Below are 14,009 nucleotides of genomic sequence, written 5' to 3'. Positions count from 1 at the left end.
AATTCCCAAGATTGAAGTAAATCCTATATTTTATGCTCTGAATTAATTCTACCAATAACATTTTATATTATGTTCTTCTCTGTTCAAGTTATACCAAAAACTTATGAAAAATGTTCTGAAAATAAATGTGTATATCGAAAATTATTTACCAATAGATCTAAAAGAGTCTAGGGAAAAGGGGGTTCATTACAAGGGAAATTTACATATGCATACACTGAACATTGTATATCCATGTGTATATTCGGGGCATTTACATCTTAAATTGGTATTGGCATTATGGCGGATGTTGGTAAAGTATTATAGGGTTTGGATCAACTTATAAGTTTTACCTAATCTATCCAAATGTCTCTCTTTCCATAGGTCTTCTAAATTGCAGCCAAAATATGCTCAGGATATTACCCAGTAAAACCTGCCATGGCTCATGGGTGACATCGATGAAACGTCAAGCTTTTATGAAATTCATCTTGTGACTAGTGTTGAGCATTCCGATACCGCAAGTATTGGGTATCGGCCGATACTTGCGGTATCGGAATTCCGATACCGAGATCCGATACTTTTGTGGTATCGGGTATCGGTATCGGATACATAGAGATGTGTAAAATAAAGAATTAAAATAAAAAATATTGATATATTTACCTCTCCGGCGGCCCCTGGACTCAGCGCAGGTAACCGGCAGGCTTCGTTGTTCAAAATCAGCGCTTTTAGGACCTGAGAATCACGTCCCGGCTTCTGATTGGTCGCGGGCCGCCCATGTGACCGCCACGCGACCAATCACAAGCCGCGACGTCACCGCAAGCTATTAACGCGCTCATTTTTAAAAATGAGCGCGTTAATGACTTTCAAAGACGTACCGGCTTGTGATTGGTCGCGGCCACGCGACCAATCACAAGCCGCTACGTCTTTGAAAGTCATTAACGCGCTCATTTTTAAAAATGAGCGCGTTAATAGCTTGCGGTGACGTCGCGGCTTGTGATTGGTCGCGTGGCCGCGACCAATCACAAGCCGGTACGTCTTTGAAAGTCATTAACGCGCTCATTTTTAAAAATGAGCGCGTTAATAGCTTGCGGTGACGTCGTGGCTTGTGATTGGTCGCGTGGCGGTCACATGGGCGGCCCGCGACCAATCAGAAGCCGGGACGTGATTCTCAGGTCCTAAAAGCGCTGATTTTGAACAAAGAAGCCTGCCGGTTACCCGCGCTGAGTTCAGGGGCCGCCGGAGAGGTGAGCATATCAATATTTTTTATTTTAATTCTTTATTTTACACATCCCTATGGATCCCAGGGCCTGAAGGAGAGTTTCCTCTCCTTCAGACCCTGGGAACCATGAGAATACCTTCCGATACTTGATGTCCCATTGACTTGTATTGGTATCGGATATCGGTATCGGCGATATCCGATATTTTTCGGGTATCGGCCGATACTATCCGATAACGATACTTTCAAGTATCGGACGGTATCGCTCAACACTACTTGTGACACTTACATGGAACTCAATTTTTATTGGTGCTGAGCCAGCATGTCAGATCTACTGGTAGGCAGTAAAAAAATAGTCACCCCTACCCTTTGGTAATGACTGGAAAACTAAATAAATAATTATTTGTTTTATTATAGCATGTATAGTACAAGTTATCCAGAAAACCTATTGGATTTGAATTCTACTTGAATGTCACAAATATAACCATTTGTCAAAATGCAGATTTCTAGTACTCCGCTTCCATGTGGATTTACCAAAATAGTGGCCACTGGAAGACATGTTTCTGAACCATAAATGGTTAAAAAGCCTTATATTACACCTCTTCAGTCCCTCAGCTCCTCTCTTGGTCTTTGTTGCCTCTTCTGATGGCAGCTTGTAAGGTCACATATGATGTCATAAAATTATGACTTTTCAGAACTCATGATATCAAGGCCCTATTTCAGAACTCGTAGCGCCGATAAGAAGATGCAACAAGGATCGAATGGGTTAATGGCAAGGGGTGGAGAGACCACAGATTTGAGAAGTAAGGTAAGTATAAGGATTTGTTTTTCCATTGCTCATATCTTATGTGTATTATACATTGGAGTCTGGAGAGACCCCCGAGCATAATAAGAGACATTCAATTGTGGAGAATAGCTTCTCTACAAATCAAATTTCCCAGGAAAATCTGCTCTTAGAGGCAAATTGAATTTTGCCTGATCCTCACTTCTCTACTAGTTATGATGAGTAGTTCATGTGTTTTATGTTTATTAATAGCAGAACGTAAAGTTAATGAGGCCTCTGGGTTTATGTTAATGGTGGGATACATTACCACCATAAATGCACAAGGCTGTAGCAGGTTGTGGCAATCCGACTCTACGCAGTTTGCTATGACTCTGCTACAACGGGCGGGGGGAGGTTGATTCCTTACTTCGCACATGGGTGAGACTATTCCATTTTTATATACAGTGGGGCAAAAAAGTATTTAGTCAGTCAGCAATAGTGCAAGTTCCACCACTTAAAAAGATGAGAGGCGTCTGTAATTTACATCATAGGTAGACCTCAACTATGGGAGACAAACTGAGAAAAAAAAATCCAGAAAATCACATTGTCTGTTTTTTTAAGAATTTATTTGCATATTATGGTGGAAAATAAGTATTTGGTCAGAAACAAACAATCAAGATTTCTGGCTCTCACAGACCTGTAACTTCTTCTTTAAGAGTCTCCTCTTTCCTCCACTCATTACCTGTAGTAATGGCACCTGTTTAAACTTGTTATCAGTATAAAAAGACACCTGTGCACACCCTCAAACAGTCTGACTCCAAACTCCACTATGGTGAAGACCAAAGAACTGTCAAAGGACACCAGAAACAAAATTGTAGCCCTGCACCAGGCTGGGAAGACTGAATCTGCAATAGCCAACCAGCTTGGAGTGAAAAAATCAACAGTGGGAGCAATAATTAGAAAATGGAAGACATACAAGACCACTGATAATCTCCCTCGATCTGGGGCTCCACGCAAAATCCCACCCCGTGGGGTCAGAATGATCACAAGAACGGTGAGCAAAAATCCCAGAACCATGCGGGGGGACCTAGTGAATGAACTGCAGAGAGCTGGGAACAATGTAACAAGGCCTACCATAAGTAACACACTACGCCACCATGGACTGAGATCCTGCAGTGCCAGACGTGTCCCACTGCTTAAGCCAGTACATGTCCGGGCCCGTCTGAAGTTTGCTAGAGAGCATTTGGATGATCCAGAGGAGTTTTGGGAGAATGTCCTATGGTCTGATGAAACCAAACTGGAACTGTTTGGTAGAAACACAACTTGTCGTATTTGGAGGAAAAAGAATACTGAGTTGCATCCATCAAACATTATACCTACTGTAAAGCATGGTGGTGGAAACATCATGCTTTGGGGCTGTTTCTCTGCAAAGGGGCCAGGACGACTGATCCGGGTACATGAAAGAATGAATGGGGCCATGTATCGTGAGATTTTGAGTGCAAACCTCCTTCCATCAGCAAGGGCATTGAAGATGAAACGTGGCTGGGTCTTTCAACATGACAATGATCCAAAGCACACCGCCAGGGCAATGAAGGAGTGGCTTCGTAAGAAGCATTTCAAGGTCCTGGAGTGGCCTAGCCAGTCTCCAGATCTCAACCCTATAGAAAACCTTTGGAGGGAGTTGAAAGTCCGTGTTGCCAAGCAAAAAGCCAAAAACATCACTGCTCTAGAGGAGATCTGCATGGAGGAATGGGCCAACATACCAACAACAGTGTGTGGCAACCTTGTGAAGACTTACAGAAAACGTTTGACCTCTGTCATTGCCAACAAAGGATATATTACAAAGTATTGAGATGAAATTTTGTTTCTGACCAAATACTTATTTTCCACCATAATATGCAAATAAAATTTTAAAAAAACAGACAATGTGATTTTCTGGATTTTTTTTTCTCAGTTTGTCTCCCATAGTTGAGGTCTACCTATGATGTAAATTACAGACGCCTCTCATCTTTTTAAGTGGTGGAACTTGCACTATTGCTGACTGACTAAATACTTTTTTGCCCCACTGTATTATAATCTGTTGATTGATGCTTACCTGATGGTTCTCAGTATCTATCAAGGAGCTCCCCATCCATATTTATATTTATCCTAGAGGGCACTGGTTTGTCAGAGGCATGATTGCTTTTTCCTTTCACAATAAATTGCTATAAAGAATATATTTCTTTTAGGTAAGATATTGGACTTAAAATCCTAGCTGTCTGCTTCATCCCTGTATATTATTATTGTCTTTACACTTTACATCCGGTAGGACACATTTTTTAAATTGTTTATATGTCATGTTAATCATTTTAAAGTGAAAATATTAAAAGTTATATTTTAACTATATACAACATAACGCTACTCTATTTAGATTTTATAGTGATGTTTAAAAATATACCCAATTGCAACCAACATTTTTACTTTGCAGCATTTTGTTCCATATCAGACTATGCTCACACGCTATGCTATTGCTGTTTTTCTGCACATTTTTGGATTTAAAAATGCAGCATTTTACTGTCTTAGCAAAGTGAATGATATTTCTGAAATCTCATGCATATGCAGCTATTCTTAAGTGTAGATTTTAAGGACTTTCAAATCTGCAGCATGTCAACTCTTTCAGCGTTTTCCACTCACTTTAATAAATGGGAAAAAAGCCTTAAAAATGGATAAAAAATGCAGCAAAAATGCTTACATTTTGCGCAGGATTTTTCCTGCCAACATATCCATACTTGTAAAATATTTTTCTGATGTAAATACTGTATGTAGGCACACACATTAGAACTTTTCCATAATGCCAATACAATATTATATTTAGATACTAAAGCAGAACACTGTATATAATTTATTATATATAATACGTTCGCAGCAGCTGACACCTGTTCACACTTCATTTTTTAGGAGGTACTCTAACGGTTAGCTTTTATGTGTCCTGGTAGTGTTCAATTGGATCTAGTGAGTGCGTCTTTCTTTGGCTGAGCACTCTTTCCATCAGTCTGAGGACTTATTTAGTCATCACTTTTTCATGCACGAAGTTTTAGCCATGTTTTTCATGGTTACCACTTATATCTATTACAATCTTTGTGGCTCTTTACGTGTCCATATAATTTTTCAGACCTCCACACAAAGTCAGAAAGACATATCCGATTTTCATCCAAGTAGCAGATCAGACTTGCCAATGTAAGTCTATAGGTCTGTGAAAAAAAAAATCAGCCATCTCATGGATTCAGTCCATTTTTAATGGACTGTTTGGTAGAAGCTTGACAAACCTTCATTGGTATTGTTCATACGAAAAAATGAGTAAATCCTGATGAAAATCTGATCAAAAACTCAAAACTGAGCCCATTTTTTTTGTGTGCAAGTAAAATCACTGGGGTCTGTATGAGCACCTACTGCTATTTTTAATTGGCATAATTAGGATTCCATCTTAACTGCCCTTTAAAATGTGTAGATTATTGGCCAGGAAGAGATATGCCTCATAGAAATGCCTGATAGAAAAATATGCTTCCTTGTGGCTGGTAGGCACCCATGATTTAGCCAATTTTTGTGCTAATTAACTTAATTTTATAAATATATTCTATATAGCTGTAATTTTACATATTCAATGCCTGCATATACAGTATCTTAGTGCATAAAGTGTGCTGCTGCACTCTTTGGAATGTATACACAATACCTTTTTTAGGCTTTTCCAGTTTTCCTTCATCTGTTTTCAATGGTGTTTCTAAAAATATAAATAATAATAAATAAACTAGATCAACAAAATATTAAAGAAACTTAAATAGACAACTTCTACAATAGTTTTTCCGTTTATCTTTTAATATGCTTAAATTGATCAACATGGATCAGCGATCAATCATTAAAACACTAGAATGCCTCAACCACAACTGTGTTTAAACACATAGGTGAAACATGGTACCAGTATCATAAGTATTATGCATCAGTGTGTCTGTTTTTACCATTAGTGTGTCATCAGCGTGTTCATTCTTACCATCAGTATGTCATCAGCGGGTCCATTCTTACCATCAGTGTGTCATCAGTGTGTCCATTCTTACCATCAGCGTGTCATCAGTGTGTCCATTATTACCATCAGCGTGTCATCAGTGTGTCCATTCTTACCATCAGTGTGTCATCAGCGTGTCCATTCTTACCATCAGTGTGTCATCAGTGTGTCCATTCTTACCATCAGCGTGTCATCAGTGTGTCCATTATTACCATCAGCGTGTCATCAGTGTGTCCATTCTTACCATCAGTGTGTCATCAGCGTGTCCATTCTTACCATCAGTGTGTCATCAGCGTGTCCTGTTATGAAGGCAATCCAGTAACACAGTGTGCCAGCAATCAGAGCACATACAGTGATCTGATAATAACCCAAAAACAATAGAACGAGCTCTGAGACGTGGAATCTCTGTAGACCGCAATACCTGAACCTATCCTAAACACAACTAAAGGCAGCTGTGGATTGCGCCTGACACTACCTATGCAACTCGGCACAGCCTGAGGAACTGACTAGCCTGAAGATAGAAATACAAGCCTGACTTGCCTCAGAGAAATACCCCAAAGGAAAAGGCAGCCCCCCACATATAATGACTGTTAGCAAGATGAAAAGACAAAACGTAGGGATGAAATAGATTCAGCAAAGTGAGGCCCGATATTCAAGATAGAGCGAGGATAGCAAAGAGAACTTTGCAGTCTACAAAAAACCCTAAAGCAAAAAACCACGCAAAGGGGGCAAAAAGACCCACCGTGCCGAACTAACGGCACGGCGGTACACCCTTTGCGTCTCAGAGCTTCCAGCAAAAACGAATAGACAAGCTGGACAGAAAAAACAGCAACAAAAGCAAAGAAGCACTTATCTAAGCAGAGCAACAGGCCACAGGAAAGATCCAGAAGCTCAGATCCAACACTGGAACATTGACAAGGAGCAAGGAAGACAGAATCAGGTGGAGTTAAATAACAAGGCAGCCAACGAGCTCACCAGAACACCTGAGGGAGGAAGCCCAGAAGCTGCAGTACCACTTGTGACCACAGGAGTGAATTCAGCCACAGAATTCACAACAGTACCCCCCCTTGAGGAGGGGTCACCGAACCCTCACCAGAGCCCCCAGGCCGACCAGGATGAGCCACATGAAAGGCACGAACAAGATCTGGAGCATGGACATCAGAGGCAAAAACCCAGGAATTATCTTCCTGAGCATAACCCTTCCATTTAACCAGATACTGGAGTTTCCATCTAGAGACACGAGAATCCAAAATTTTCTCCACAATATACTCCAATTCCCCCTCCACCAAAACAGGGGCAGGAGGCTCAACAGATGGAACCATAGGTGCCACGTATCTCCGCAACAACGACCTATGGAATACATTATGTATGGAAAAGGAGTCCGGGAGGGTCAGACGAAAGGACACAGGATTGAGAATCTCAGAAATCCTATACGGACCAATAAAACGAGGTTTAAATTTAGGAGAGGAAACCTTCATAGGAATATGACGAGAAGATAACCAAACCAGATCCCCAACACGAAGTCGGGGACCCACACGGCGTCTGCGATTAGCAAAAAGTTGAGCCTTCTCCTGGGACAAGGTCAAATTGTAACATACATAGTAACATAGTAACATAGTTAGTAAGGCCGAAAAAAGACATTTGTCCATCCAGTGCAGCCTATATTCCATCATAATAAATACCCAGATCTACGTCCTTCTACAGAACCTAATAATTGTATGATACAATATTGTTCTGCTCCAGGAAGACATCCAGGCCTCTCTTGAACCCCTCGACTGAGTTCGCCATCACCACCTCCTCAGGCAAGCAATTCCAGATTCTCACTGCCCTAACAGTAAAGAATCCTCTTCTATGTTGGTGGAAAAACCTTCTCTCCTCCAGACGCAAAGAATGCCCCCTTGTGCCCGTCACCTTCCTTGGTATAAACAGATCCTCAGCGAGATATTTGTATTGTCCCCTTATATACTTATACATGGTTATTAGATCGCCCCTCAGTCGTCTTTTTTCTAGACTAAATAATCCTAATTTCGCTAATCTATCTGGGTATTGTAGTTCTCCCATCCCCTTTATTAATTTTGTTGCCCTCCTTTGTACTCTCTCTAGTTCCATTATATCCTTCCTGAGCACCGGTGCCCAAAACTGGACACAGTACTCCATGTGCGGTCTAACTAGGGATTTGTACAGAGGCAGTATAATGCTCTCATCATGTGTATCCAGACCTCTTTTAATGCACCCCATGATCCTGTTTGCCTTGGCAGCTGCTGCCTGGCACTGGCTGCTCCAGGTAAGTTTATCATTAACTAGGATCCCCAAGTCCTTCTCCCTGTCAGATTTACCCAGTGGTTTCCCGTTCAGTGTGTAATGGTGATATTGATTCCCTCTTCCCATGTGTATAACCTTACATTTATCATTGTTAAACCTCATCTGCCACCTTTCAGCCCAAGTTTCCAACTTATCCAGATCCATCTGTAGCAGAATACTATCTTCTCTTGTATTAACTGCTTTACATAGTTTTGTATCATCTGCAAATATCGATATTTTACTGTGTAAACCTTCTACCAGATCATTAATGAATATGTTGAAGAGAACAGGTCCCAATACTGACCCCTGCGGTACCCCACTGGTCACAACGACCCAGTTAGAGACTATACCATTTATAACCACCCTCTGCTTTCTATCACTAAGCCAGTTACTAACCCATTTACACACATTTTCCCCCAGACCAAGCATTCTCATTTTGTGTACCAACCTCTTGTGCGGCACGGTATCACTACCTGAGTCCAGATCTGCTGCAACCTGTCCACCACAGAATCCACACCAGGACAGTCCGAAGACTCAACCTGTCCTGAAGAGAAACGAGGATGGAACCCAGAATTGCAGAAAAATGGAGAGACCAAGGTAGCCGAGCTGGCCCGATTATTAAGGGCGAACTCAGCCAACGGCAAAAAGGACACCCAATCATCCTGGTCTGCAGAAACAAAACATCTCAGATATGTTTCCAAGGTCCGATTGGTTCGTTCGGTCTGGCCATTAGTCTGAGGATGGAAAGCCGAGGAAAAAGACAGATCAAAGCCCATCCTACCACAAAAGGCTCGCCAGAACCTTGAAACAAACTGGGAACCTCTGTCAGAAACAATATTCTCAGGAATGCCATGCAAACGAACCACATGCTGGAAGAACAAAGGCACCAAATCAGAGGAGGAAGGCAATTTAACCAAGGGCACCAGATGGACCATTTTAGAAAAGCGATCACAGACCACCCAAATGACTGACATCTTCTGAGAAACGGGAAGGTCAGAAATGAAATCCATCGAAATATGTGTCCAAGGCCTCTTTGGGACCGGCAAGGGCAAAAGCAACCCACTGGCACGTGAACAGCAGGGCTTAGCCCTAGCACAAATCCCACAGGACTGCACAAAAGTACGTACATCCCGTGACAGAGATGGCCACCAGAAGGATCTAGCCACTAACTCTCTGGTACCAAAGATTCCAGGATGACCAGCCAAGACCGAACAATGAAGTTCAGAGATAACTTTACTAGTCCACCTATCAGGGACGAACAGTTTCTCCGCCGGACAACGATCAGGTTTATTCGCCTGAAATTTTTGCAACACTCGCCGCAAATCAGGGGAGATGGCAGACACAATGACTCCTTCCTTGAGGATACTCGCCGGCTCAGATAAACCCGGAGAGTCGGGCACAAAACTCCTAGACAGAGCATCCGCCTTCACATTTTTAGAGCCCGGGAGGTACGAAATCACAAAATTGAAGCGAGCAAAAAATAATGACCAACGGGCCTGTCTAGGATTCAAGCGCTTGGCAGACTCGAGATAAGTAAGGTTCTTATGATCAGTCAATACCACCATGCGATGCTTAGCTCCTTCAAGCCAATGACGCCACTCCTCGAATGCCCACTTCATGGCCAGCAACTCTCGGTTGCCCACATCATAATTACGCTCAGCAGCAGAAAACTTCCTGGAAAAGAAAGCACATGGTTTCAACACCGAGCAACCAGAAGCTCTCTGCGACAAAACCGCCCCTGCTCCAATCTCAGAAGCATCAACCTCGACCTGGAACGGAAGAGAAACATCTGGTTGACACAACACAGGGGCACAGCAAAAACGACGCTTCAACTCCTGAAAAGCTTCCACGGCAGCAGAAGACCAATTAACCAAATCAGCACCCTTCTTGGTCAAATCGGTCAATGGTTTGGCAATGCTAGAAAAATTACAGATGAAGCGACGATAAAAATTAGCAAAGCCCAGGAACTTTTGCAGACTTTTCAGAGATGTCGGCTGAGTCCAATCCTGGATGGCTTGGACCTTAACCGGATCCATCTCGATAGTAGAAGGGGAAAAGATGAACCCCAAAAATGAAACTTTCTGCACACCGAAGAGACACTTTGATCCCTTCACTAACAAAGAATTAGCACGCAGGACCTGGAAAACCATTCTGACCTGCTTCACATGAGACTCCCAATCATCAGAGAAGATCAAAATGTCATCCAAGTAAACAATCAGGAATTTATCCAGATACTCACGGAAGATGTCATGCATAAAAGACTGAAAAACAGATGGAGCATTGGCAAGTCCGAACGGCATCACTAGATACTCAAAATGACCCTCGGGCGTATTAAATGCCGTTTTCCATTCATCTCCTTGCCTGATTCTCACCAGATTATACGCACCACGAAGATCTATCTTAGTGAACCAACTAGCCCCCTTAATCCGAGCAAACAAGTCAGATAACAATGGTAAGGGATACCGAAACTTAACAGTGATCTTATTAAGAAGGCGGTAATCAATACACGGTCTCAGCGAACCATCCTTCTTGGCTACAAAAAGAACCCTGCTCCCAGTGGTGATGACGATGGGCGAATATGTCCCTTCTCCAGGGATTCCCTCACATAACTGCGCATAGCGGTGTGTTCAGGCACGGATAAATTAAATAAACGACCTTTAGGGAATTTACTACCAGGAATCAAATTGATAGCACAATCACAATCCCTATGCGGAGGTAGGGCATCGGACTTGGGCTCTTCAAATACATCCTGATAATCAGACAAGAACTCTGGGACCTCAGAAGGAGTGGATGACGAAATAGACAAAAATGGAACATCACCATGTACCCCCTGACAACCCCAGCTGGATACCGACATATAGTTCCAATCCAATACTGGATTATGGGTTTGTAGCCATGGCAACCCCAACATGACCACATCATGCAGATTATGTAGCACTAGAAAGCGAATAACCTCCTGATGTGCAGGAGTCATGCACATGGTCAGCTGGGTCCAGTACTGAGGCTTATTCTTGGCCAAAGGTGTAGCATCAATTCCTCTCAACGGAATAGGACACCGCAAAGGCTCCAAGAAAAACCCACAACGTTTAGCATAATCCAAATCCATCAAATTCAGGGCAGCGCCTGAATCCACAAACGCCATGACAGAATACGATGACAAAGAGCATATCAAGGTAATGGACAGAAGGGATTTGGACTGTACAGTACCAATGGTGGCAGATCTAGCGAACCGCTTAGTGCGCTTAGGACAATCAGAGATAGCATGAGTGGAATCACCACAGTAGAAACACAGCCCATTCAGACGTCTGTGTTCTTGCCGTTCAACTCTGGTCATAGTCCAATCGCACTGCATAGGCTCAGGTTTAATCTCAGACAATACCGCCAGATGGTGCACAGATTTACGCTCGCGCAAGCGACGACCGATCTGAATGGCCAAAGACATAGACTCATTCAAACCAGCAGTCATAGGAAAACCCACCATGACATCCTTAAGAGCCTCAGAGAGACCCTTTCTGAACAAAGCTGCCAGCGCAGATTCATTCCACAGAGTGAGTACTGACCACTTCCTAAATTTCTGACAATATACTTCTATCTCATCCTGACCCTGACACAAAGCCAGCAAATTTTTCTCAGCCTGATCCACTGAATTAGGCTCATCGTACAGTAATCCGAGCGCCAGGAAAAACGCATCGACATTACTCAATGCAGGATCTCCTGGCGCAAGAGAAAATGCCCAGTCCTGAGGGTCGCCGCGCAAAAAAGAAATAATAATCAAAACCTGTTGAACTGAATTACCAGAAGAATGAGGTTTCAAGGCCAGAAATAGCTTACAATTATTTTTGAAGCTCAGAAACTTAGTTCTATCACCAAAAAACAAATCAGGAATAGGAATTCTTGGTTCTAGCATAGATTTCTGATCAATTGTATCTTGAATCTTTTGTACATTTATAACGAGATTATCCATTGAAGAGCACAGAGCCTGAATATCCATGTCCACAGCTGTGTCCTGAAGCACCCTAATGTCTAGGGGAAAAAAAAGACTGAACACAGAGCTGAGAAAAAAAAATGATGTCAGAACTTGTTTTTTCCCTCTATTGAGAATCATTAGTTTTGGCTCCTTGTACTGTTATGAAGGCAATCCAGTAACACAGTGTGCCAGCAATCAGAGCACATACAGTGATCTGATAATAACCCAAAAACAATAGAACGAGCTCTGAGACGTGGAATCTCTGTAGACCGCAATACCTGAACCTATCCTAAACACAACTAAAGGCAGCTGTGGATTGCGCCTGACACTACCTATGCAACTCGGCACAGCCTGAGGAACTGACTAGCCTGAAGATAGAAATACAAGCCTGACTTGCCTCAGAGAAATACCCCAAAGGAAAAGGCAGCCCCCCACATATAATGACTGTTAGCAAGATGAAAAGACAAAACGTAGGGATGAAATAGATTCAGCAAAGTGAGGCCCGATATTCTAGATAGAGCGAGGATAGCAAAGAGAACTTTGCAGTCTACAAAAAACCCTAAAGCAAAAAACCACGCAAAGGGGGCAAAAAGACCCACCGTGCCGAACTAACGGCATGGCGGTACACCCTTTGCGTCTCAGAGCTTCCAGCAAAAACGAATAGACAAGCTGGACAGAAAAAACAGCAACAAAAGCAAAGAAGCACTTATCTAAGCAGAGCAGCAGGCCACAGGAAAGATCCAGAAGCTCAGATCCAACACTGGAACATTGACAAGGAGCAAGGAAGACAGAATCAGGTGGAGTTAAACAACAAGGCAGCCAACGAGCTCACCAGAACACCTGAGGGAGGAAGCCCAGAAGATGCAGTACCACTTGTGACCACAGGAGTGAATTCAGCCACAGAATTCACAACAGTGTCCATTCTTACCATCAGTATGTCATCAGTGTGTCCATTCTTACCATCAGTATGTCATCAGCGTGTCCATTCTTACCATCAGTATGTCATCAACGTGTCCATTCTTACCATCAGCGTGTCATCAGCAGGTCCATTCTTACCATCAGTGTGTCATCAGCGTGTCCATTCTTACCATCAGTATGTCATCAGCGTGTCCATTCTTACCATCAGTATGTCATCAGCGTGTCCATTCTTACCATCAGTATGTCATCAACGTGTCCATTCTTACCATCAGTGTGTCATCAGCGTGTCCATTCTTACCATCAGTATGTCATCAGCGTGTCCATTCTTACCATCAGTGTGTCATCAGCGTGTCCATTCTTACCATCAGTGTGTCATCAGCGTGTCCATTCTTACCATCAGTGTGTCATCAGCGTGTCCATTCTTACCATCAGTGTGTCATCAGCGTGTCCATTCTTACCATCAGTGTGTCATCAGCGTGTCCATTCTTACCATCAGTTTGTCATCAGCGTGTTCATTCTTACCATCAGTGTGTCATCAGCATGTCCATTCTTACCATCAGTGTGTCATCAGCGTGTCCATTTTTACCATCAGTGTGTCATCATAGTAACATAGTAACATAGTAACATAGTTAGTAAGGCCGAAAAAAGACATTTGTCCATCCAGTTCAGCCTATATTCCATCATAATAAATCCCCAGATCTACGTCCTTCTACAGAACCTAATAATTGTATGATACAATATTGTTCTGCTCCAGGAAGACATCCAGGCCTCTCTTGAACCCCTCGACTGAGTTTGCCATCACCACCTCCTCAGGCAAGCAATTCCAGATTCT

The 14,009-nt window shown here is 42.7% G+C and overlaps 1 protein-coding gene across 25 annotated transcripts in view; it reads right to left on the bottom strand.

Annotated features, from left to right (window-relative positions):
• LOC138637428 (titin homolog) overlaps nt 1–14,009 on the bottom strand; it is a 1,151,517-nt gene that overhangs the window by 401,521 nt on the left and 735,987 nt on the right. For all 25 annotated transcript variants that reach the window (XM_069726100.1, XM_069726106.1, XM_069726124.1 and 22 more), the window contains one exon: nt 5,665–5,712. In XM_069726100.1, coding sequence (XP_069582201.1) covers nt 5,665–5,712 — 48 coding nt within the window. The remainder of the gene's footprint in view (nt 1–5,664; nt 5,713–14,009) is intronic.

Source organism: Ranitomeya imitator, chromosome 5 (genome assembly GCF_032444005.1).
Source record: "Ranitomeya imitator isolate aRanImi1 chromosome 5, aRanImi1.pri, whole genome shotgun sequence".
NCBI classification, from domain to species: Eukaryota; Metazoa; Chordata; class Amphibia; order Anura; family Dendrobatidae; genus Ranitomeya; species Ranitomeya imitator.
Note: the sequence above shows the minus strand (reverse complement) of the source record. Positions and strands in the feature narration are given on the sequence as shown.